This window comes from Rhinolophus sinicus, chromosome 2 (assembly GCF_057876585.1).
Source record: "Rhinolophus sinicus isolate RSI-liver-muscle chromosome 2, RSI-T2T, whole genome shotgun sequence".
Lineage (NCBI taxonomy): Eukaryota > Metazoa > Chordata > Mammalia > Chiroptera > Rhinolophidae > Rhinolophus > Rhinolophus sinicus.
Window position 1 is genome coordinate 15,119,182 of NC_142502.1, and position 22,704 is coordinate 15,141,885.

Sequence of the window (22,704 nt, forward strand, 5' to 3'; positions counted from 1 at the left end):
TCTCCTTGTTCCTTTCAAGCCTTGGTCTTTTATAAAGTTTTGTAAAGTTATGATCACCATATAGTATCTACAGTTTTTGCTTCAATCTTTTTTCACTTTTAATTTTTCATAGACACCTTCCCAGGTTTTCTCATAGCATTCATTTATCATTGCTAATAACTTCCTTTATAACAGTATGTCGTGTTGAAGTACTACAGTATATTTAAATGTGTATTTATTACTGGGCTTTTTGTTCCCATTTTCTGTTGTTAAAAATAATCCTATTATGTATACCTTTGTTCATTTAACTTGTTATTTCAATTTTTTATAGATTCTTACTTGAATTTAAACAGGATAACTGTTATGGATTGCTAAATTTCCTCCAATAAGATTGAACTAATTTTACACTTCAAAAGAAGAGTCACACGAATGTACCTTTTATATAGCTTCTCTGACATTGGAGTTTTTACTATCTTAATTTTTTCTAGTTAAACGTGTGCCTCATTTTGTAAGTTTAAGTTTTTTCATTATTGACACGTTTCCTTATTTTTTTAGGTACTTATGTTTTCATTTGTGGATATAGTTTTACCCCCTCTATATTTTCTTCCCACTTACCAATTGTTAACTGCTTACATACAATCAGCGTCCCTCCCATTTTTCCTGACTATGTAATGACAAAAAAAAAAAGGGAGTTATTTTGTTTTAGAAATAAACTATGCTTATAAGATGCTTTTTTGCTTTAAAGTTACCTTTAGCCTCATGGCCTCTTTTATTCACCAGATTCTTAAGTTTTGATGTATTAGCAGTGTCAGTTCTCATGTTTGTCCTTAACTAGCTGGTACAGTGCAAAATATGACCTTATACTAGATGAGGAGGCAGAAGACTCAAAATCAAGTCACTCACACACAAGCAAAAAACACAAGAAGAAAACCCGTCATTGCTCTGAAGAAAAAGAAGATGAGGACTACATGCCAATCAAAAATACTAATCAGGTACTTCTAACGTCCAGACTTAGCTATGCAGAAAGAAATGTTTTATCCCTTTGTCAGTTACATCTTAGTGATGTAATTTAGGGGGTAAGGGTAGAGTTTGGAAGAGGGATGGGTATGTTCTAAGTCTAAAATGTTCTAGAATGGTTTCACTGGGGTAATGAACTTTAATTTCAAGAATATATATCACAAATGATGAAACATTGTTTTCGAAGTAACTTAATATATCACATAGTTCCCAATTGTGAGGCAAGTGATTTCCATACCTGTGGATACTCATTTATTTCCATCAAGTACAAGTGTGGTTATGCTAAAAAAGTTCTCATTTATTGTTTTATGTACAAGTTTTGTGTACAACATTTACAGCTCTGAGGTTTTAGGGCCTGTAAAACACCTTTTCCCCCTTCCATATTGTATATATGAAATAGAAACAGCTCTCTTAATTCACTTGATAATCCCAAAAGCTTTCCTGAATAACAAATTTTCTAGACAACGATAGTAAAAATTTTTTAAAGAAAATTGATTATAAAGAGAAGAAATCATTCCCAGCCTGCATTTTGGCTCTTGTTTATATGAAAAGCAAATGACATTACAGCTTCTTGCTTTTGATTTACCATGTGAGGACATTTGAGCAGAGCCCTGGTGGGGGACGAGGATTTCAGTAGACAAAGGTGAGAAGGAACTCATGACAGTGGGAATGTCAAGTAGAGACACAGAGATGGAGAAGTGTATGTAGTATGGTTGGCAGAGTAAAGGATTTGTTGTCTGAAAAGCTAGGTTTAAATTTCTACATTGTTAGTCATTGATGTGACCTTAACGAGTTATTTAACTTTCTGAGCCACAGTTTCCTCCTCTGTGAAATGGAGATTATTCTTATCTCACAGGCATAATTTTAGATTAAGTAAAAAATAAAATGTGTGTGCAATCAGTTTCTCCACTAGCTTATTATTATTTTACTATTACAGTCAAATGACTGTTTTAGATTAGCTGGAGTAGTTTCTGTAGTAATGTCATTAACTGGATTCACATTTTAATTAATTTCTTTGCATTGATAAGGATCGCTTTCAAATGATTTTTGGTTTGTAGTTTTAAAAATCATTTACACGGTTCCAAGTAAAATTTACCAACTGGGACATACAGGGAATCGAGCTTCTGTCCCCGTCCCCTCCACCTGTTCTTTTCCCCCTTAGGGAACCATTTTATAAAGTGTTTTAATCTTCATTTTCAAAAAAGGTTTCAGCAAGTATATCTTTTATATATATTCTTAGCCCCCTGTTTCCTAGGTAGCATGTTTTCCTACTCCTGGCTGTCGTCCAGCAAAGGCATAACCTCTCTTCTTCCCACAGCCCATTAGCCATCTAAAGATTGGGTCACCTTTGTCAATCCGTCAAGTAATCCACACATGAATCAGTAATAGCTACGCCAGTGTCCTTACAGTGTAAGGTGGGTTCCACTGTCCCCATTTCACAACAAAGAAAGTCAAAACAAAGGAGGTGAAGCAGCTTGCCCGTAGTTTTGCACAGCTAATAAATAGTGGAAGCACAATTTAAATTCAAACTTGTATTCCTAACAACTGTACTGCTGCTGTTCTTCTCTGGAAAAGATTCCTGTCAGTTTTCTTTCCTAAATCCTATTGTCGTTCTAATATAATTTGTCCCATAGTAAATACTCAACTATGATCTGATAGGAACATCTCCTTGTTAATTTCTGTACTCTGTTAATTTAGCCCAACATCACCCCGGCATTTTATAATAACGTAGGATAGGAGATTACTGGTGGCTGTATCATATTTCTATGACTATTTAGTTAGTATGTTTTCCACTAAAAATCCTTAATTCTTACCCCCACCCCATGTGTTCCTTTGAGCTACAGCTCCTCATCCTGCCCTTGTACATAGGTCGTCAATGAATTTGGGCCTGAGATACACATTAGTGTCTGCATTTTAAGTGTTATTCCCCCCGTTTTTTGTGAATCTTTCTGTTGTTTGACTACTTAAAAATTTATAGTAGTACACACTTCCTTCTCTTTCGGCACAGAATAAAATGCATTGAGTGTTATTTTGGGGGGATATTGTTAGTATTCTTTAGAGAATTTTAAGACAGTTGGCAAACTATAAAATTGTTAAATTCCAAATAAGCTCCTAACTTTATTTCTCCCCTCAGAAGTGTATTAAAGCAAATTGAGGTAGCGTTGGTTGATAATAGTAAGTAAGTTTCAGGTATACATCACTATAATTTGATGCCTATATAGAGTGTGCTCACCACCCAAAGTCTAGTTTCCACCTGGCACCATACATTTGACCCCTTCACTGATTTAGCCCACCCACCACCCCCTTCCCTCTGGTAACCACCAGTCTGTTCTGTATCTGTGAGTTAAAGCAAGTGTTTTTTGAGTTTATACTTCCATTTAATAAATCAGCTATACTAATTTTATCTTATTTTTTTCTTTCAAATAAAACAGCATCCATATTTAAGATTTCAGTGGGCCCCATTGTTTTCTGTTATTCAGATTTTTATCATTTTGATTTCATTCTCAAAAATACAATCATTAAAGGGAATTTTCAATACGAGGTAATTCTCAGGTATAGCTCAAATTATTATTTGTTGGCATTTTGTTTGGTGAGCCTAGTTTCCTAAGAATGTTTTAACTTATTTCTTCAAGTTCTTTGTTTTTTATTGACTGACAACGTTACTGTTCAATTCGAAAACTTCTCTATTTAATTTTTCCACCTCATGTCTTAATTCCAAAGGTGGTTACTGTGTTGTTGAGGTTTGGGTTTTACTAGGGTTACAGGAAATGAGTACTCAGCTGTGGGTTGCCTGGCAGAGAAGTATGCATACTGGTTATCAGTCCTTTGTGGTTTTCATAGGTGTTTAGTATTCTTATAATCTTTTTGCTCTCATTTTAATCCCTTAATGTTATTTTAGTGATTTAGATTTAACTAAATCTTTGATTTAGTCACAGAAACCCAGCAAGGATAGCTTTCAGTTAGACTTCTTTTCTGACTGCTTTGCATGAAATCGTTGGCTAGGGTAAGTTGGTTGCTTTAAACTGGCCATTTTATGGTTTTTTTCCCTTTCCTTTTTAGCTGCATGCTAGTTTAATCATCTTGTTCTATGTCTTAAATGTATAAAATGGTAGGATTTTTAAAGTCTGTACTGGAAAGGACTTAGAGTTCATCTAATTCATTTCCCTCACCTTAGAAAGGACGCTCCTGACCCGACAGGCCCATGAACCTTTATGGTGTAGTGGGAGAGCTGGAACTTGAATGTTTATTTTGATTCATTCAGGTGTGTGCTATTTTTTCATTATTCTGTATCACCCCTTTCCAATTTTGATGTCAAGTTACTGATCACTTAAACAGTTCTCTCCAGCCGACGCGGGTCGCTTGAGTCTCAGTTTCCTTATTTCTAGAATGAGGATGACACTGTACTCCCAAAGCCCTTAGCGCCATGCCAGCCCTACTCAGAAGGTCTCCTCTAATACAGCTTCACCCAGGCACCTGAGCTTTCCTCCTTCACACACACAGCTAATTCTTCCTTGCTTTTCAGTTTTCACTTACACTGCTTGCATGAGCAAGAGGTCTTCTCACAGCCAATCCAAAGCCTCTCGTTCTTTAGGGCTCATCTCACGTCCTAACTTCTCCATGAAACTTTCCCTGATAAGTCTAATCTCAAGAGTGTTTCTTGTCTGACACATTTCCTTACTGGCAAAGACCATTGGAACCTAGAGCTGCCCAACTTCAAAGCTTGTGTAGCTTTGAAAACTACTCCAAGTAGAAGTTTGTTCGGTTTCAGTCCATTTCAGATTTTCAGCTGCCTCAATTTTTTCAAAGAATTAAGTACTGCATAATCAATCTCTCTCTCTCTCTCTCTCTCTCTGTCTGTCTCTCTGTCTCTGTCTGTCTCTCTCTCTCTCTCTCTCTCCCCCTCTCCCCACACAAACAGCATTTAAGTGCCTATGTGTGTAGTAATGTGCTGAAGATTTTATATTTTCACATCAGCAAACAGTTTCTGTTTTAAAAGTTTATTATCTCAACCAATTCAGAAATTAGGTGTATAGACAGAATAGTGCATAGTTATTGTATATGTTAAAAGAAGCACAAAAAATTATTTTATCTAAGGATACCGTGTTTTGCTGGAAAATTGTTTAAAAGGTTAAACCAAATACCTACTCCTTTTTATCAAATCGAATGATAAGAACTATCATTCTGGGACTCGTATCAAATGATAAGAACTATTGGGATTGTGTAGGAAATCATGAATCAGTTTATAATGCTGTATTTCACAAACACTGTGATTATATAGCGTCATGTTAGATCTCTGTTCACACGCTGCAATGTCCTTGTCAGGCGTAAGTCATCCAGACAGTATATGGAATAATTATGAATCATTTTCTTAAAACCCGGTCTTTAACCCTGGGTATCCATCACTAGATTTTAAACCTTGTCTTTTACACCTGTTATAATAATGTCTATGGTGATAGAGTTGGGACCCTTGGGAATTCAATCCTTCGAATTTTCCCTCTGAGAAATCTTAAGAAAGTTGAATTTTACAAACTGTCTCTTGAAAGAGCATTGCCTCTGGTCTTTTAGATTTCAGCTACTTGCTGAGGTACTCATTTTAATTTGGGGTAAAACACAAACAAATAGAATTGTTGTAATTAGCCTTCTTCTATATAGGAACATTTTATATATATATATATATATATATATATATATATAAAGAATAAAATTAAATGTACCCACTTTATTGTCTTTGTGGCAATGGATTATTCCAGTGTTTTAAAACTAATTTTTAAGAATTATGTAAGTAATGATTTTAATAAAAACATATTAGCCTAGTGTAAACAAGGAAAATTTATTTGAAGATTTGGGGAGGAGCTGTTATAAAATAATCACTCAGACCAAAGTATGCAGTATCTGTTCTTTTTTTTAACTGACTTCCTACAACCTCTTCTGGCTATGTTATTTAAATGATGTCTTTATAGGATTATTAAGGGAATTTTAGTAGTTTCATTGCATATCAATGATGGAACTACATTTTGGGGGAGTAGGAAAGAGGCAGGAGAAAAGGTATTGCAATTTTGATGTAAAGACTTATTCTAATTTCAGTTGGGCGATTTCAATTTCTTGTTTTGGGATCTGATCCTTCAGTTCAGCTGAAATAGTAGATACAAAGCAATGAGATCAATAAGAAAAAGAGTTAAATCTTTTTCTGAATTAGTTTTGCTTTATAATTGACAAGATTTTTGGCATTAGTGGGAGTGTTCAAATTTGAGCTGTTAAAATTGCTTTCTAAAGGTGGACTTGTCTAAGTTTTATTAATTGACGATGATTTTCCTGATTCATTTGTAATTCTCTCTCCATTCCTTTGACAGGATATCTACAGAGAAATGGGGTTTGGCCACTACGAAGAAGAAGAAAGCTGTTGGGAGAAACAAAAAAGTGAGAAGAGAGACCGACCTCAAAACCGCAGTCGTAGCCGATCTCGAGAAAGGGATGGCCACTACAGTAACAGTCACAAACCCAAATACCAGGCGGGTCCCCATGAAAGAGAAAGGAGTAGAAAGAGGGACCGAAGCAGGAGTCCTAGGAAATCCAAAGATAAAGAAAAATCTAAGTATAGATGAAAGATCAAGAATCAGACATGAGGAGCTAAAATATATTTTACTCTCATCTAAGAGTACTAGAAGTTCTGATTTTTGTCAAAGCAGTTAAAGACTCTGCTTTTTTTTTTTTCACACTATGCTTATGGCCCGTTTAGATTAATACTGATCGTATAGGGCACAGAAAGACAATAAAGAATTGAACATTTTCTTTGTATACTTTTTTACACTAATGTTATTGTTATACATATAAATAGCCTTCATTTTTAAGTCTTTCACATTTTCCACTTTTTGAAAATGAAGTATTTCATACTTATAAAAATACACAAACATGTATATATATAAGGTATAAAGAATAATAAGTATCTGTATACCCCTCAGCCAGCTTAGAAAATGAACCTTATCTGCATTTTAGAAGTCTCTTATGCCCTCTCCTTCTCAAGTAATTATTAGTATGAGTTTTGTGTTTGTTATTCTCTTGCTTGTTATAGTTTTACAACACATGTATGTATCCCTAAAGGAAATGTTAAGTTTTACATGTTTTTGAATTTTATATAAATGGTATAATGTATGTTTACTTCTATGACTGCTTTTTTTTTGACATAGTACTTTTTCAGAGTCGTTCATTTTTTTGCTACATAGTTTTCTGAATAGACCACAGTTGATCCATTCTGTTGATGGACATTTGGAATTTGTGTGTTTTGTTTTTGCTATTGCAAACAATGCTGCTATGAATACTGTAGATCTAGGAGTGACAATGCTTGGTCATGTGATACAGATCTTCATCTTTACAAGATAATGCCAGACTACGTTCTACAGCAGCTGGACCAGTTTATACCCTCACAGCCCTATGTGAGTAACCTTGGTTTCGCGTCATCTCCAACCCTTCTTAATTTTAGGCTTTTTAATTTTGCCAATCTAATGGATGGTAAGTAGTATCTAGTTGTGGTTTCCAGCGAGAAGACTGCTATTATCTTTATTCTTTAATGTGTTCTTTTTTTCCTCTGGTTGCTTTTTAAAAAGATTTTTTGATTTTTAAGCAATTTGATTGTGGTGTGCTTGGTATGTTTTTTTTCCTTTTCCTTCTGCTGTGGCTGTTTACCTGTGGTTTTATGTTTTTCATCAAATTTGGAAAAATTTTGGCTATTATTTCTTCAGTTATTTTTTTTCTGGCTCTCCCCTCTTCTCCCTTCTTTCTTTCTGGACTCCAGTTGTAGGTGAAGCCACCTTGAATTGTTTCACAGCATGTGATACACAGTTTTGTTTTGTTTTTTAAGCTTTTTTTCTCTTTGTATTCCAAATTGGGTGGTTTCCATTGCTATGTCCTCAAGTTCACCAGTCTTTTCACCATAAGTATCTAATTTCCTGTTAATCCCATTGAGTGTATTTTTCACCTCAGACATGATATTTTTAATCTTTAGAAGTTTCATTTTTATCTTTTTTTTATGTCCTCCATGTCTTTCCTTAACATGCTCATGCTTTCCTCTATTATTTGAACATCTGGAGTATATTTATAATAGCTATTTTCATGTACTTGACCGTTCTCTCTCTGTCATTTCTGGTGTTTCTATTGGTTGTTTATTTTCCCCCTCATTGGGTTGTAATTTCCTTCTTTGAATGCTTTGAATGGTAATTTTTGGATTTTACATTGTTGGGTGCTGGAGTTTTTGTATTCTTTTAAATATGTTGAGCTTTTTTCTGGGACATAGTTAAGTCATTTGGAAGCAGTTTGATCCTTTCGTAGCTTGCTTTGAAACTTAATGAGGTAGGACCAGAGCAACCTTTAGTTAGAGCTAATTGGCCCACAACTGAGGTAATATCCTGCTCACTGATCTTCCCTATGCCTGGTCTCTTAAGAGACTTCTCCACTCTGGCTGTTGGGAACTAGAACTCTTCTGAGCCCTACATGAACTTCCAAATTGTACCCCCTGTTCTTTTCTGGTGGTTCTTTCCCACCTTTAGTTTCTTCACACACATACACTGATTAGTATTCAGTTGAAGACTTGGGAACCCTTTGTACGTCTAGTAGTCTCCCTCTGTATCTCCCTCCTTTTTCCAATACTCTGCCTTAAAAGTTTTATCTTAGCTCCTCTAAGTGCTCTGCCCAGGGAGCCTTCCAGGCTCATTCTGGATCCATGTCCTTATCCTAGGGGTACAGCCTGGAAGCTCCATGCAGTAAGCTCGAGCAGTCATAAGACTTTCCTTGTTTGTTTTCCTTCTTTTAAGAGCCACTGTCCTGCACTAGCTGTTGTCCAATGTCTGAAAAACTTGGTTGTCTGTATTTTGTACAGGTTTTTAGTTGTTTAAGATGGGGAAGGTAAGTCTTGCCCCGTTACTCCATTTTAGCTAGAGTGCAAGTCTCTGTTTGAATTTGCATTTCCTGAATGCTAACACTGTTCAGCATCTTTTCATGTATATTATATTCATTCCTGATTGCTCTTTGTGAAAAGCTTTTTTCATGTCTCTTGCCCATTTTATGTTGTCTTTTTCTTATAGATTTCTTTAAGGAGTTTTTAAAGTTAATATTAGATGTTGCAAACATCTCTCAATTAGTGGCTTATTTATTCCCCTTTCTATTTGATGCCCTCAACTTTTTAATATGAAAAATTTCATACAGAGGTAGAAACACAAAAACGTGAACATCCATATGCTTTCCACCCAGACTTAACAGTTAATAACATTTTGTTGTTGAACAGTTTGAAAATAAATTGAAAACAATGACATTTTACCTTTTGATATTTTAATATTTCACCGTGTATTTCTTAAAAAGCAAGTGACCTATTTAACTACAATAGTATTATCACACTTAAGAAAATTAACAATAATCCCACCATATTACATAATACATAATCTATATTCAAATTTCTCTGAATGTCATTTTTAGGGGCTTATTTCTTTTTAAACCCAAATTCAATCAAGGTTCACCCACTGCATGTTGTTTCTGTCCATTTATTCTCCTAATCTAGAAGAGTTTCTTACCCATCCATTTGTGTCCTGCTTTTTTTTTTTTTTTTTTTTTTTTTTTTTTTTTTAATGACTTTGACTTCTTGAAGATTTCTGGCTAGTTGTTTTGTAGAATGTTTCACATTTTGGAATTATTTAATGGTATCTTCATGTTGTCCTCTGGCTTCTATTTCCTGTAAACTGGAAGTTAGGACTAGATGTTTGATTAGAATTAGGCTGTATATTTTAGGTAGAAATTTCTAAGTTTAATGTCAAATTTATTAGCCTTTTGTATTTTGTTTAAGAAATCCTTAATAAAGATATTCTCCTATATTCTAAGTCATAAAGTTTTGTTTTTACATTTAAATCTTTAATGCTTATTGAATTGTATGTGTGTGTGTGTGTGTGTGTGTGTGTGTGTGTGTGTGTGTGTGGATAGACAGACAGACAGACAGACAGACAGACAGATTAGACAGACAGACAGACAGATCCAAATTCACTTTTTTAACATGAATATATATATAACCAGTTGTCCAAAACCTATTAACGAATGATTCATTTATTCCTTGTTGATCCGTAGTTCCACTGCTGGCATACAAGTTTCTACTATACATATGTGGATTTTGTTTCATGGGTTCTCTATTCCATTGGTTTACTGTGTATCCTACTGCCAATGCCAAATGTCTACATTTCTATAGCTTTATAGAACGTCTTTATTTAAGCAAGTCCCCCGACACACACCTGTTTCATTAGGAATGCCTTGGCCCTTTGTTCTGTGCAATTTTGGAACCAACTTGCCAGATTTCCCAAAGAATTCTGTTGGGACTTTAATGGCGTTTGCCTTCAAATGGTAGATCATTTTGTGGAAAAAAACATCATAATACTGAATCTTCCTATTCATAAAGATAGCGTGTCCCTCCATTTAGTTCTTTAAGCTCCTTATAAAATATCTTTTGAACTTCTTTTTTTAAAATTTGCTCCTACTTTCCTTATCTTTTATGTTCTATTGTAAATAGAATCTATTTCCTGACATAAGTTACTTATATTTTTTCAACTTTTTATTTTGAGATAATTTTAGATTTACAGAGGCGTTGCAAAAATAAAATTTGCTATGGTTGATGAAATTTGCATATCATCCTTGTGCAGAGGCCGTGCTAATCATCTGTGTGGGTATCATTCCAATTTTAGTAAAAGTGCTGCTGAAGTGAGCACAGAAGTTATATTTTTGATTACTGTTCATATATGCAACCATTTTACTAAAGTCTTATATTTAAAATTTGTTTAAGGTTTTTTTTGGGGGGGTCTTTTATGAGGACAATATCTGCAAATAATTGTTTTTCTCTTATTTAAAAATTTATTTTCAAAAATATGTATACACTTATTTGTGATGGTGGTGATCTTTTAGTGCTGGCTGTTTAAAGTTTCTAGTGCAGTGTTGATAAAATAATGGTTTCTACTGATTTTAGCTGGCTAAATTTTCTAGTGCAGTGATGAAGTTGGCCTAGAATTTTCCTGTTTTTCTATTGCTCTTGTCTAATTTTGATGTCCACGTTATGAGATAAGTTAGTAAGTGGTCTCTCTCTCTCTCTTTCTCTCTCTCATTCCCCCCCCCCCCCTTTGTTCTCCTGAAAGAGAAGAAAAAGATTTAAATTATCTGTTCCTGGAAAATTAGATAGAGCTTGCCTCTAAAATTGTCTGAACTTTGTATTTCTTTTGTGAGAAAATTGAACTATTGATTAGGTTTCAGTGGTTATGGAAATGTTAGCTTTTCTGTTTCTTTCAAATGTTTACTCATTTTTGTTATTGCATTTTTCTGGGAATTTGTCATTTTCATTGAAGTTTTTTAATATAGTGACGTGAAGTTACTCAGTATATTTGGTACATTTTTTTTACTGTCTTTTTATTTATATATTAGTCCTTGTTTTAGTGTGTCTCAGAAACAACATATAGCTGGAATATTTTTTAACTTAAATTTGGGTTTAGTCCTAATTATTTACTGATGTACTTGGATTCATTCCTTGTTTTGTGCTTGTGTGTGTGCTTTTTTTCCACTTCATTTTTCTTTCTAACTTAAAACGTTAAAAAGAAATTCCATCCTTCCCCCCATCGTTTTTTTTTTTTTTTTTATTAGTTTCAGGTGCACAAAACAATGTAATAGTTAGACATTTATCATTTATATCCCTCACACAGTGACAACCCCATCATTTTTGTTTGGGGGGAATTCCTTTGAATTTTACCATCCATACTTACAGTGTACATGTTAATATTTTTGCCTTCCTTTAATTGAAGATCTTGTAAATCTTTAAGTTTAAATCATCCCTCTTCCAGCTTTTGTGCTGTAATTCTCCAGTATTTTAGTCTTAGCTTATGATTTTTAACCTTACAAATTAGACCTTTTTGTTATTATTGTTTTTATGTAGGTTATTGTTTACATTTACCCATGTGTTAACCAGTTTCATTACTCATCATTCTTGCATCTCAGACCTTTCACCTAGAATAGTTTTTCTTCTTTCTGATGGATGTACTTTGATACACCCCTTTAGTGACATGACAGTCTGTTGATGGTTAACCTTTAGTTTTTGTTTATCAAAAATGGCCCATGTTCACCAAATCAGTTTAAAGTTGATTTTCTGTGTACACAATTCTAACACAGTTATTTTCTCTCAACGCTTAGAAGATGTTATTCTATTACTTTGATTTCTTATTGCCCTGGAGAAGTTCATTGTCATTCCAAATGTCATTCCTTTGGAAGTAATGTGTCTTTTCTTTCTGGTTGCTTTTTTGTTTTTGTTAATTGAATGTTTAATTTTGAAGTAATTGTAATCCGCATGCAATTGTAAGAAATAAACAGATCCTGTGCCCCCTTTGCCGTGTCTCAATGGAAACACAGTGAAGATGCAGAACGTTCCCATCCTCACAAGGATGCTTCCTGTGGCTCTTTTATAGCCGTGCCCACTTCCCCACCGCTCCTATGCCCTCCTATCCCTTGGCAGCCACTCATCTATTCACCCTTTCTATAATTTTGTTATTTCAAGAATTTTATAAAGGGAATTACAAGTTCTCCACATTTTTGCCAACATTTGGTGTTTTCACTGTGTTTTGTTTCAGCCATTCTGATAGCTGTATAGTGGTATCTCATTGTGCTTTTAATTTCCATTGCCCTAATTGATAATGATGTTGGACATCTTGTCATGTACTCATTTTGCCATCTTCATACCCTGTTTGGTGAAATGTCTCTTCATGTCCTTGGCCCATTTCTAATTGGATTATTTTTACTTGCAAGTGTTGAGAGTTCTTTATACTCGTATATTCTCGATACTAGTTCTTTGTTGGATATGTTGTTTGTAAATATTTTCCCCCAGTGTGTAGCTTCCCTTTTCATACTCTTAATGGGGTCTTTTCAGAGCAAAGATTTTAAATTTGTTAAAGCCCATTGTATGAATTTTGCCTTTGATGGACCGTGCTTTTGGTGTCGAGAATAAGAAATTCTTCTTCTTGATCCTGAGGTTTTTCTCCTATTTTTCTGTAAGTTTTTTTTTAACTGAACATTTATTAGATTTCCACAGTAGAGAAACTTAGATCCTGAACAGAAACAATTCATCTGTAAGTTTTTTAGTTTTACATTTAAGTTTGTGATCCATTTTGAGTTAATTTTTGAGTGAGAGGTGAGAACCTTTTTTTTGTTTTGCTTATTGACATCCACTTGCTGTAGCACCATTTGTTGCAAAGCCTCTGGCTGCTTTTAAGGGTTTTCTTTGTCTTTGTTTTCTAGAGTTTCACTATGATGTGTCTAGGTATGGATTTATTTTATTTATCTTCATATATCATTTGATGATATATCTTGTCTTAATGTGTATTATGTCTAATGGCTTCAGATTTTTTGTTATTCTGGACACTTTTGTGCCATTTTCTCTTTAACTACTGCCTCTCCTCTACTTACTCTATTTTTTCCTTTTGCAACTCCAATAAGTTTTATTTTAGGCCTCCTCATTCTGTTCTTTGTATTTTAACCCTCATGTTTTCCATATGGTGCATTCTGAATAGTTTCTTCACTGTATTCCAGGTCACCGTTTCTTTCTTCGTGTAAGCCCAATCTACTATCTAACCCGGCCACTAAATTTTAAATTTCAGTGAATCATTTTTTAGAAGTTCTGCTTGATTCTTTTTCAGATTTGCATGGTTATGCTTGATTTCTTGTCCTTGCTCATTTATTTCCACTCTGTTTTACTTATGTGGTTATTATTTTTTTTCCATTCCAATATCATAATTTCTTGAGAACTTAAATCTTTAATTTTTTTTGCTTCTAACTCTTGTACATAATGGCTTCTTTCCTTGTGTGTTTTAATTTTCTTTTTTTGTTTTTACGCTGGGAAAGCATGATTTGAAACTCCTAAGGTAGCTAAATTGAGGATGCTTTTGTCCAAAGAGGATTTATATTTACTTGTCTTTCAAGCTCCAGATAATACTATCGCCTGGGGCCACTTTGATTTCTTAGTGTGTCGCTTCCATGCATATGCTTAGTGTCCCTTTGTACTGTAGACCATAGCAAGAGTTAACAGGACATCAGGGAAAACAAGTCTATTGTAAGGTTTATAACTGTTTCCATCATTGCGGAGCTGCTACAGATGTTTCTTTTCCAGCCCCGTTTTCTCTGATGATGAGCCCTGCTAGTCTCCTGGCTTTATGTGAAGAGCTTAGATTCTGTCTCCCAACTCTCTTTCAGGCCCAAAGCCGGTCTTCATCAGTATCCCTCCTCGCTGTGGCCTGAAGTTTTCAGTCCTGAAGCTCTACGTGAAGAGCTGGTGGTTTGCTCACCATTTTGTTAATACAGTTTTGGGTCTTGAGGAATTTCCCTCACTGTCTTGCCATCTTATCAGTATATTTAAAGTATGACCACTGTAATTTATCTAGCATGTGACTGTTTCACAGGGGACGGGAAGGGGGAGGATGAAGGATGGCCCCAATTCAGAATGTCCAGTCCACCACACTGCGGAGAGCAGACTTCTCTCCAGTATTTTACATAATTCTTAGCCATCAATAGAACATATTAGAATGACATTGCAGAACAATTATATCACCCTGAATAGAGAAAAAAATAAATATTCTTCATACAAATGATTCTAAAATGTGGCCTGAAAGAATAAATGAGCAAGAGAGAAATGGTTGAATGTGATAAGAGTAGTGAGAAGAAATGACCTAGCGACATGTGAAACTTGACTTTAATAGATTCAGTGGGAAAAATAAAAGTAGTAAAAATTTCTAACACTAGCATTTCAAGGAAAAGCTGATATTTTTTCATTGCAAAAGCTGATATTATAGGTACAAAAGACTGAAGTTTTAACAAAGATGCATGTATTGAAACACTGAGTTCCCTTAATTAGAAAGTGATTTTAATGGCGATAACCTCGCATCACTGTCCATCACGTATCCTTGAGTAGATACAGGGCAGTTATGCGATGTTACTATTACTGACACCCGGTAAAGTGACTGTGTCTCCTCTTTCTTCTACTTTGCTTCTCTAGGTTTTAGGTGAACTCTTAAACCCAGGCTCCAGTAATATGTTCTACTCACTTTTGCTAAAACCAAATTAAAAATTGAGTGAGCTGTAGGTAGTCAGATTTTTTTTTTATTAAAAAGAAAAAAAATAGTTATGTTGAGACTAAAATTGCTCACTAGTTTTACATTTGCTATAAAATTTCAAGTTGATCTCTCTTACCAGTTGAATTTTGGAAGATACTGATCAGAACTGTTAAAGGCTCAAAGTAGAGAAAATCCAAATATGTGTAGCAAAATAAACTTTAAAGAGATTCAGACTTATACAAATGTCTTTTAATAAATTGGTTGCTTTTTAATTACTGAAAGATATTTCAGATCTGTTTTCCACTCATCATAAAAAATTTTGATCTCAAGTTTGACATTTCTTACCCATCTAGACTGAGTCACAAAGAATGCATAATAGACAGTAAAATCGAAATCACAGAAGACTTACCTTTTAGTGGCTGTTGCTATGAAACTGTTTTGATGGGAAATTTTAGAGAAGCTTATGCTTCCTGTTGTTAAATGATCGAATATGGAGATCCCCTTAATTTTCAAAATTGTTAATTTTTTTAAAGCAAGTAATCTCAATTATTCTTGCTAATGGGACAGTCTTTATTCTTACCATATCTTACCCACCCAGGACTGCTAATTAGGGTTAATTTTTTTGTTTGCCTCTTCTCCTATTCCTTGTGCATTGAATGGGCAGATGGGCAGGGGTTTTGAGAGATGTTTATGTGCAATTAAAAATCTGTATTGCTATTGTTTATTTTGCCTAGGACAGTACACGAGGAAGCTCTAGACACAAAGGATTGCAAATATGGCAACATACTAGCAAGAGCGTTTGTATAAAAGGCGAAGTTTAAAAAGTGCTGCCTTGTGGTCAATCTAGAACAAGACCACACTAACCTCTGGTTCCTGAAAAATAAAAGTTTTGTTTTGTTTTGTTTCCTCCAAGGGCAGTTTGGTCAGGTGGAGAGAGCTTGGGATTCTGAGTCAGAAATTGTGATCAAGAATAAAGGCAAGATGCAGAGGGGAGAGCAATCGTGGTCAGACTAAAGCAGAGGACTGCCTAAAGGGAGGAGGAAGTTAGGAAAGAGAGTGAGAGAAGGGTGGATTTAACTTGCCAGGCAATAGAAAATTGCAGAGCTAGAACATAGAATGGGCACCACAACAAAAATTTTTCATAGTCACCCCATCTTTGCCACATAATCACTATTTGTTTTTTTAAACGAAAGAGGCAATTTATGAACCCAGCATCATTTGTTCTAATGTCTCTTGTTGGCAGCTGCCACCTGTCCAGTGATTCTGTCCAGATTTTTCTGTCCCTGGGGTATCAGTTTTCGGCCCCCATCCTGGTCCGTTTCCATCATTTTCAGCCGCTCCAGGGCTTGGAGGACCTGGAGGGCCACACGCTTGGAGCCGCTGCCGAAGTGGCCTGGCATGACCCCGTTTCTCTGACGTCCTCCATAGATCTGGGTCATGGAGCTGAGACCCACGGGTACAGGTGCCACGCGGTGGAGGCAGCTGGTGTGTAGAACCAGTTCTCATAGGGAGCAAGCCCTTTATGCATGGGCAGCCTGACGGTGGCCACCCATTCGGGGACTTGCAGCTCCCCGGACTTTCTGAGGAAGGCTGCCAGAGCTCTGACGGGATCCTGCTGGTTCATGTCTTGGACAGTAACTCCAGGCATCCTGCGGCCTGCGCGCTGCCAGCCAGGGGAATGGCATAAGCTCTCATTTGGTGTTGTGGCAAGTAACTCAGATATCTTTGGAATGGTCACGGATGGACATGCTTTTAGTAGAGCTTTGATACGGTGTAGGGTTAGAATGGAGACCGGCTGGTGGACGGCGCACACCTTATACTGTGCTCGTGGGATGTGTGCAGAGCGCCAGCCTGGAGTCGTCCTGAGAGCAGGCACCTTGTGTGATTTCTCTGCACATCTGGCATGTACGAGAGCACCTCACTGGTGGGAAACGGCTCTCAAATTCTGCAGTCACAGCATATGGCAGTAATGCATGTTTACTGTTATCATAACTTACGTTTCATTATTACATTGATAATTATCTACTACTCATTCTCTGAAAAGCAGCCAAAGATACCCATTTTGTGGCCTATGCCCCTAGCAGATGCTTATGGGAAATAATGTGACGGGCCTCACCCTCACATCTGCTGGATCTTCAGGTTTGTCCTGCATGTCCTTGCTGCACGACCCCAGCTTGTGGAGGCACAGGCGGTGCTGTACCAGGAGCAGACGGCGCTTCTGGGCCTGCCAACCGGCCCTCGAGGCACAAGGACCCGCTTCAGAGCGCCTCTTCCTGTCTTCTCATTGTATAGTAGGAGTGTGCTCGGCCCAGGGAATGGTTATCCAAACTACGAGCTCTTGAGAGAAGGTGATTTGGGGGGTGAGGGGTATATTCGTTTCCTATGGCTGCCATTACAGGTGACCACAAAATGAATGGTTTAAAACAACAGAAATGTGTTCAGTTTTGGAGGCTCGAAGTCCAAGATCAAAGTGTTGGCAGGGTGTGCGCCCTCTGAAAACTCCAGGAAAGATCCTTCCATGCCTCTTCCTACCTCCTGGTAATGTTCCCTGACAGCGGCATTGCTCCAATCTCTGCTTCTCTTTACCTGGCTTTCTTCCCTGTGGCTCTTCTGTGTCTCTGTATCCAAATTCCCCTCTTTCTCTTGTAAAGACGCTAGTCACTGGACGTAGGGCCCACCTTAATCCAGTATGACTGCATCTGAACTTGATTTCATCTGCAAAGACCCTGTTTTCCAAATAAAGTCACATTCACAGAAATTGGAGGTTAGGATTTGAATGTTTCTTTGGGAGGGGAGGCACAAGTCGACTCACTGCAAGGGGTGAGGTGTATGCAAAGTTCAAGAAAAGCCTCTGCAGCACTATGACCAGAGGCCAGCAAAGGTGTTGTTGAGTGAATAGTGAGTTGATCCTCAGAGCCCACGTTTCTAGACATAGAATATACTACAAGGGTTCAAATGTGACCACTTACAATCCAATGTTTTAGCCCAGGAGTAGGTGCTTTATCTTAACACATGTATCATCACTCATTCTTTGCCTTCAACCTACATGCCTCTCCCTGTTTCCCATAGAGCTCGTGCCTGGATTCACACTCTGTCTTTCTAGCAATGGTTAGGGTGTTAGACCATCTCATATCTCCCTCACGGCTTTTTGTGAGAGAACTAGACTCCAGAAAAGATGGGAGTCGACTTCAATCTATGGGAGCTGTGTGTTGCAGCAGCTTTGGGGAGATTTTCCAAAATGCCAACTTATTGAGGTTGTACAGACACAATCTCGCTATCCAAGTAGAGGTGTCTCTAGGACCAAACCCAAAGGCATTTGAGCTCTGGGTTAGCAAATCACACAATAGTAGGGCAATACATTCAGTAGCCAAAGTTAGAGAAAGAATAGAGTAAGTTCTAGAGTGCCCTGGAAAATCATTACTTTTCTCATCATTGGTTGATAAAAGGGTCTGAGATCTTGCGAAGATTAGACAACCTTTAAGAGGCCAGGTCTTCCCCTGATTAGGGCCTGTCTCGAGTACTCTGAGAATCAGTTTTCCCAACCTGGTAGCTTCTTGATGGCCCAGAAACAGAAATCATTTTGTTTAAAAGAACTTAACAGCCTGTGTGTGAAAGAACATATTAATTAATGATTTAATTAATTGCATTTTTTTAAATGAAAATGCTTATTTGAAAAAAAAAAAAGAAAACTTTCGAAGTTTTTCCCGAGCTGAGTTATTGTACCTTGAGCCTGAGTCCCAGCCATATGAGTCGTGTCATGATTCCTTGTGCCCCTGATCCTATATCTCCACTGGGAATGTCCCAGAGCCCCAGACCTCTCCGGGAATACTCCAATCTGTCGTTCAAAGTCAACCGAGCCATCATTTCCTCCACAAGGCCTCCTCCGCCTTGTGCAGCTGGGGCTTCCTCTTGGATGGAACCTCTAGTACAGTGGTTCTCAGTCGGGGGCAATTTTGCCCCTAGGGGGGACACTTGGCAATGTCTGGGAACATTTTTAGTTGTGACAATGTCAGGGCTTGTGCCACTGGTATCTGGTGATGCTGCTGCACATTCTACAGTGGCCAGGATAGTCCCCACAGCAAAGAATTATCCAGCCCCAAATGTCAACCGTGCTGAGGTTGAGAAGCCCTGCTTTAGTCTAACATGTACCGTGTGACTGTAGCTCTTTGTTTACAATCATGTCTCCACTCAGGGTCAGAAATGTCTTCATTTGGTGCTTATGTTCTCAGCCCAGGCACGGTGTGAAATGAAATTGAAATTTTTTTTGATGTGACCCCTGCAGTTGTCTACGATAACGTCTCAGGTGGAACCCAGAGGAAGTGACACATGGATTTTATTTAATGAACTAAAAGTGTTTGAAATTAGATTATTGGGCTAAGCCAATAACAACTGCAATTAGATGATTGGCTAAGCCACTGTAGCAATGATAACTGTTTCTCTAAGTGTGTTGTGGGCGTACACATTCCTTTTGAGGACCAAGAGGGTTGCTTTTCTTGTCTCTGTAGCCCTCTGATATTTTTTCAGTGTTTCCTAGGTGTTAGACTTTGCCATAATGAATTCTAATAATCCTATCTTCGTGCAAATGTGTGCTCATAATAATAATAGCCAACTGTTGAGCACTTAACATAAGCCAAGCACTGTCCTAAGCACTTTATATGCATGAATTAAGTTAATTTTCATAATATCCGTATGAGGTAGGTAGGATTGTTATCCCCATTTACATATGAGGAAATTGAGGCACAGAGAGGTTAAATGATTTGCTCAAGGTTACACAGCTAGTAAGTGGCAGGGTAGTCTGACTTTGAGTTTATGATACCAAATTGCCTATCATAACAAGCTTAGATCCTGTTGGGGTTCAGGACAGGCCACCCCAAAATAGGCCACAGTGGCATATTGATTATTTTGAATTAAAGTTACTTGAGACATAGCTGGTGCAAATAAAAGACAGTTGGCCCTCCCCCCACACAAACACACACAGGAAATAAATCTTCCATGTGCAAGTATCCGCCCTGTACCAGGAAGCAGGAGACTTCCTTGTCACCAGAGTCAGGGAATCGAGGCTGAGAAAGCTGGATGAACAAACTGCCGCTTCCTCATTAGTTTGTTACCCCCCCAAAAAAACTCCTTTTTTTGTCCAGTCTTTACAAATAATCGTTTCTTTGTCTAAAAATGGCAGTCACCATGTAGGGGGTCCCATTTTTATGAGACCTCCATATGTACGAATTAAGTTTGTCTGTTTTTCCTCTTGTTAATCCGTTTTGTGTCTATTGTTAGGTCAGCCAATAAGAACTAAAAAGGGGGGGGAATTTGCCCCCTCCCCTGACAGTCCTTTCCCATCCGATTCATCAAAATACATTCCAGATCATGCTTAAAGCCTGATTATAAAAAATAAAAATTTACACCATTATAGAAAATATAGGAAAATATCTTTAAAATCTCAGGATAAGGAAGAATTTCCTAAACAAGATTCCGAAAGCATACATAATGAAGGAAAAACCAATCGTTTTGACTACACAGAAGTAAAAACACCATCAGGCCCTAGAACACCATAAACAAAGCTAAGACAAATATTAGACTGGGAACAGATAGTTCTGGCATATACAAAAGATAAAGGATTAGTATGAAAGACGTACAAAGATTAGTATCAATAAGAAAAAGACTACCCAAAAGGAAAGTGGGTGATGGAGGAAAGTGACACCGCCAGCAGGCATATGAAAACACCCTCCAGTTCACTAGCAATCAGGAAAGTTAAAATAACCATGAGAAATGATATACCACTTCTTACATGTCAGCTGGGCCAAAAAGTCGTCTCTCCCACTCCCAAATGTTGGCGAGGGGACAGAGACACAAGAACTCCTACATGCTGCTGGTGGATGTCACTCGACAGCCGTTGGGTGCTATGCAGCAGGGCTGAACCTGTGTGTGTCCGTTCCACCTCTACAAATCTCTACGCTCTGTTTAGCTCAGCGAGAAAAGGGATTATACGGTAAGAGACTGTTCCTGGTATTCACTGATGCTGTAGAGAGAGTGGAGGCAGCCAAGCCAGGGTTCCCGACCTGGGTCCAGCCCTGGGCTCTCAGGGCTCCATGAACCACTGAAACAGTGGCGCGTGTGGTGCATCTATGACTCTGTGTATTCCTCCCTGGGGAGGGTCTGTACCCCACGTGTTTAGGATGCACTTTCTTAACACCTCTAGGCTGTTTCCTGAGAGCACAGACCTCTGTCACTGCAAGACAGATGTAACCTCGGGGCAGATTCAATACCAATTTTAAACAGAGTAGGAAAGGGAAGTGTACCAGACCTACTGTTTCATACTCCAATAAATTTTAAAGATACGCAGACCTGTGCCCAGTTATCACTGCAGGTGGGAAGCTGCGGCCTTTTTTTAAGCCGCTGGTTGGTAGGCAGACTCTAGTTTTGGGTTAGTGATATTGTAACTAAATTGTTACCTCTGGCAGACTTTATGTCTTGTTCAATTGGGAATAAATAGCCTAAATCATGGTGCATTGCTTCCGGCTTCTCAGAATCATTGCAGCTAAGTCATTTTAGCTATAGAGGAATTAAGGTGAGGTTTCTCTAAATTAGATACCATAAAGGCATCATATGGTGATTCTTTTCTTATGCAGAGAGCTGAGGAATGTGTTTTCAGGTCTAAATAATGTGTCCAAGACTTCAGACCCAGAATTCTGGGGCCTCTGCCAACACTTACTTGTCTGATAGTTGAGCAGACTCAGAGGTCTCCTCTGCGAGTCGGAGTGTTGCTGGGCTCTGCGCTGTCTGCCCTGCACCGAGGTGCAATTCACTTGGGGCTGAAAGCAAATCAGAATTCTTAAGTTTCATTGCCCAGGTTCATCTTTTAGTAAGTGCAATCATGGTGGCACTTGGCAGTCGCCTCAAAGAATTCCTTCCTTGATTGCTGGTTAGCCTATGACAAAAAAAAAAAAAAAAAAAAAAAAAAAGAAAGAAAGAAAGGAAAAGCAACTCAGTCATGTAGTATTTAGAAGAGATTGTCCAAGGCACCCATTGGCATTATGTGTCTTTAAATTCAGTTGATTTATTCCGCTGGAAAATGGGAGAACAAGGCTCTTGGAGGACGTTAGAGCATTTCCCCATAGAAACGTCTTCCATCAATTGAGGTGTAGTAAGTCAGCTTTTACTGAAGCGTCTGGTAAGAATGGGCCTCTGAACACTCCTCCTCTACCCCGTCCCCACATCTATCGGACTGGAGATGAAGGTAGCTGATCTATTACTCAGTTTTAGATTTCTCCTAAAATGTAATACCAGGAAGATACTCATTTCTTGTGAAATTCCTGTATGATTTATTAGGGATTTTTGTAGCGGTCCTGTGTTGCTATAAAGAGTGCATTTTGGAGCCCAGTGGGTGGCCCAGGGTGTCACTCCTGACTCCACTGAGTGAACTTGGGCATTTAAGTTATCTTTTCTCTATCCAATGAGCTCATCTCAAAACTGGGAAAAATAATTCCTGTGCTGTTGTGGAGATTAGGATACGTTGATGGAAAGTACTGAATATACTGGAGGGGAGCTAAACAAATGGTAGTTGTTATTAGAAAATCCATCGTGCCAGAAAAGTCAAAGCTAGAATCAG

The 22,704-nt window shown here is 37.6% G+C and overlaps 1 protein-coding gene, 1 non-coding gene and 1 pseudogene across 2 annotated transcripts in view; 1 reads left to right on the forward strand and 2 right to left on the reverse strand.

Moving 5' to 3' along the window:
* The window catches only part of PPIL4 (peptidylprolyl isomerase like 4), a 29,601-nt gene extending 19,750 nt beyond the window's left edge, over positions 1–9,851 (forward strand). The window contains exons 12-13 of the mRNA XM_019746943.3: positions 824–971; positions 6,348–9,851. Of these exons, the coding sequence (XP_019602502.1) occupies positions 824–971; positions 6,348–6,599 (400 nt within the window). The 3' untranslated portion in view covers positions 6,600–9,851. The remainder of the gene's footprint in view (positions 1–823; positions 972–6,347) is intronic.
* Positions 9,852–10,618: 767 nt separating this feature from the next.
* Positions 10,619–10,730, reverse strand: LOC141571940 (U6 spliceosomal RNA). The gene has a single exon (XR_012496982.1). It is a non-coding gene; the product is annotated as a U6 spliceosomal RNA (small nuclear RNA).
* A 5,251-nt stretch (positions 10,731–15,981) lies between these two features.
* LOC109455395 (small ribosomal subunit protein eS19 pseudogene) lies at positions 15,982–18,095 on the reverse strand (annotated as a pseudogene).
* Positions 18,096–22,704: the final 4,609 nt, after the last annotated feature.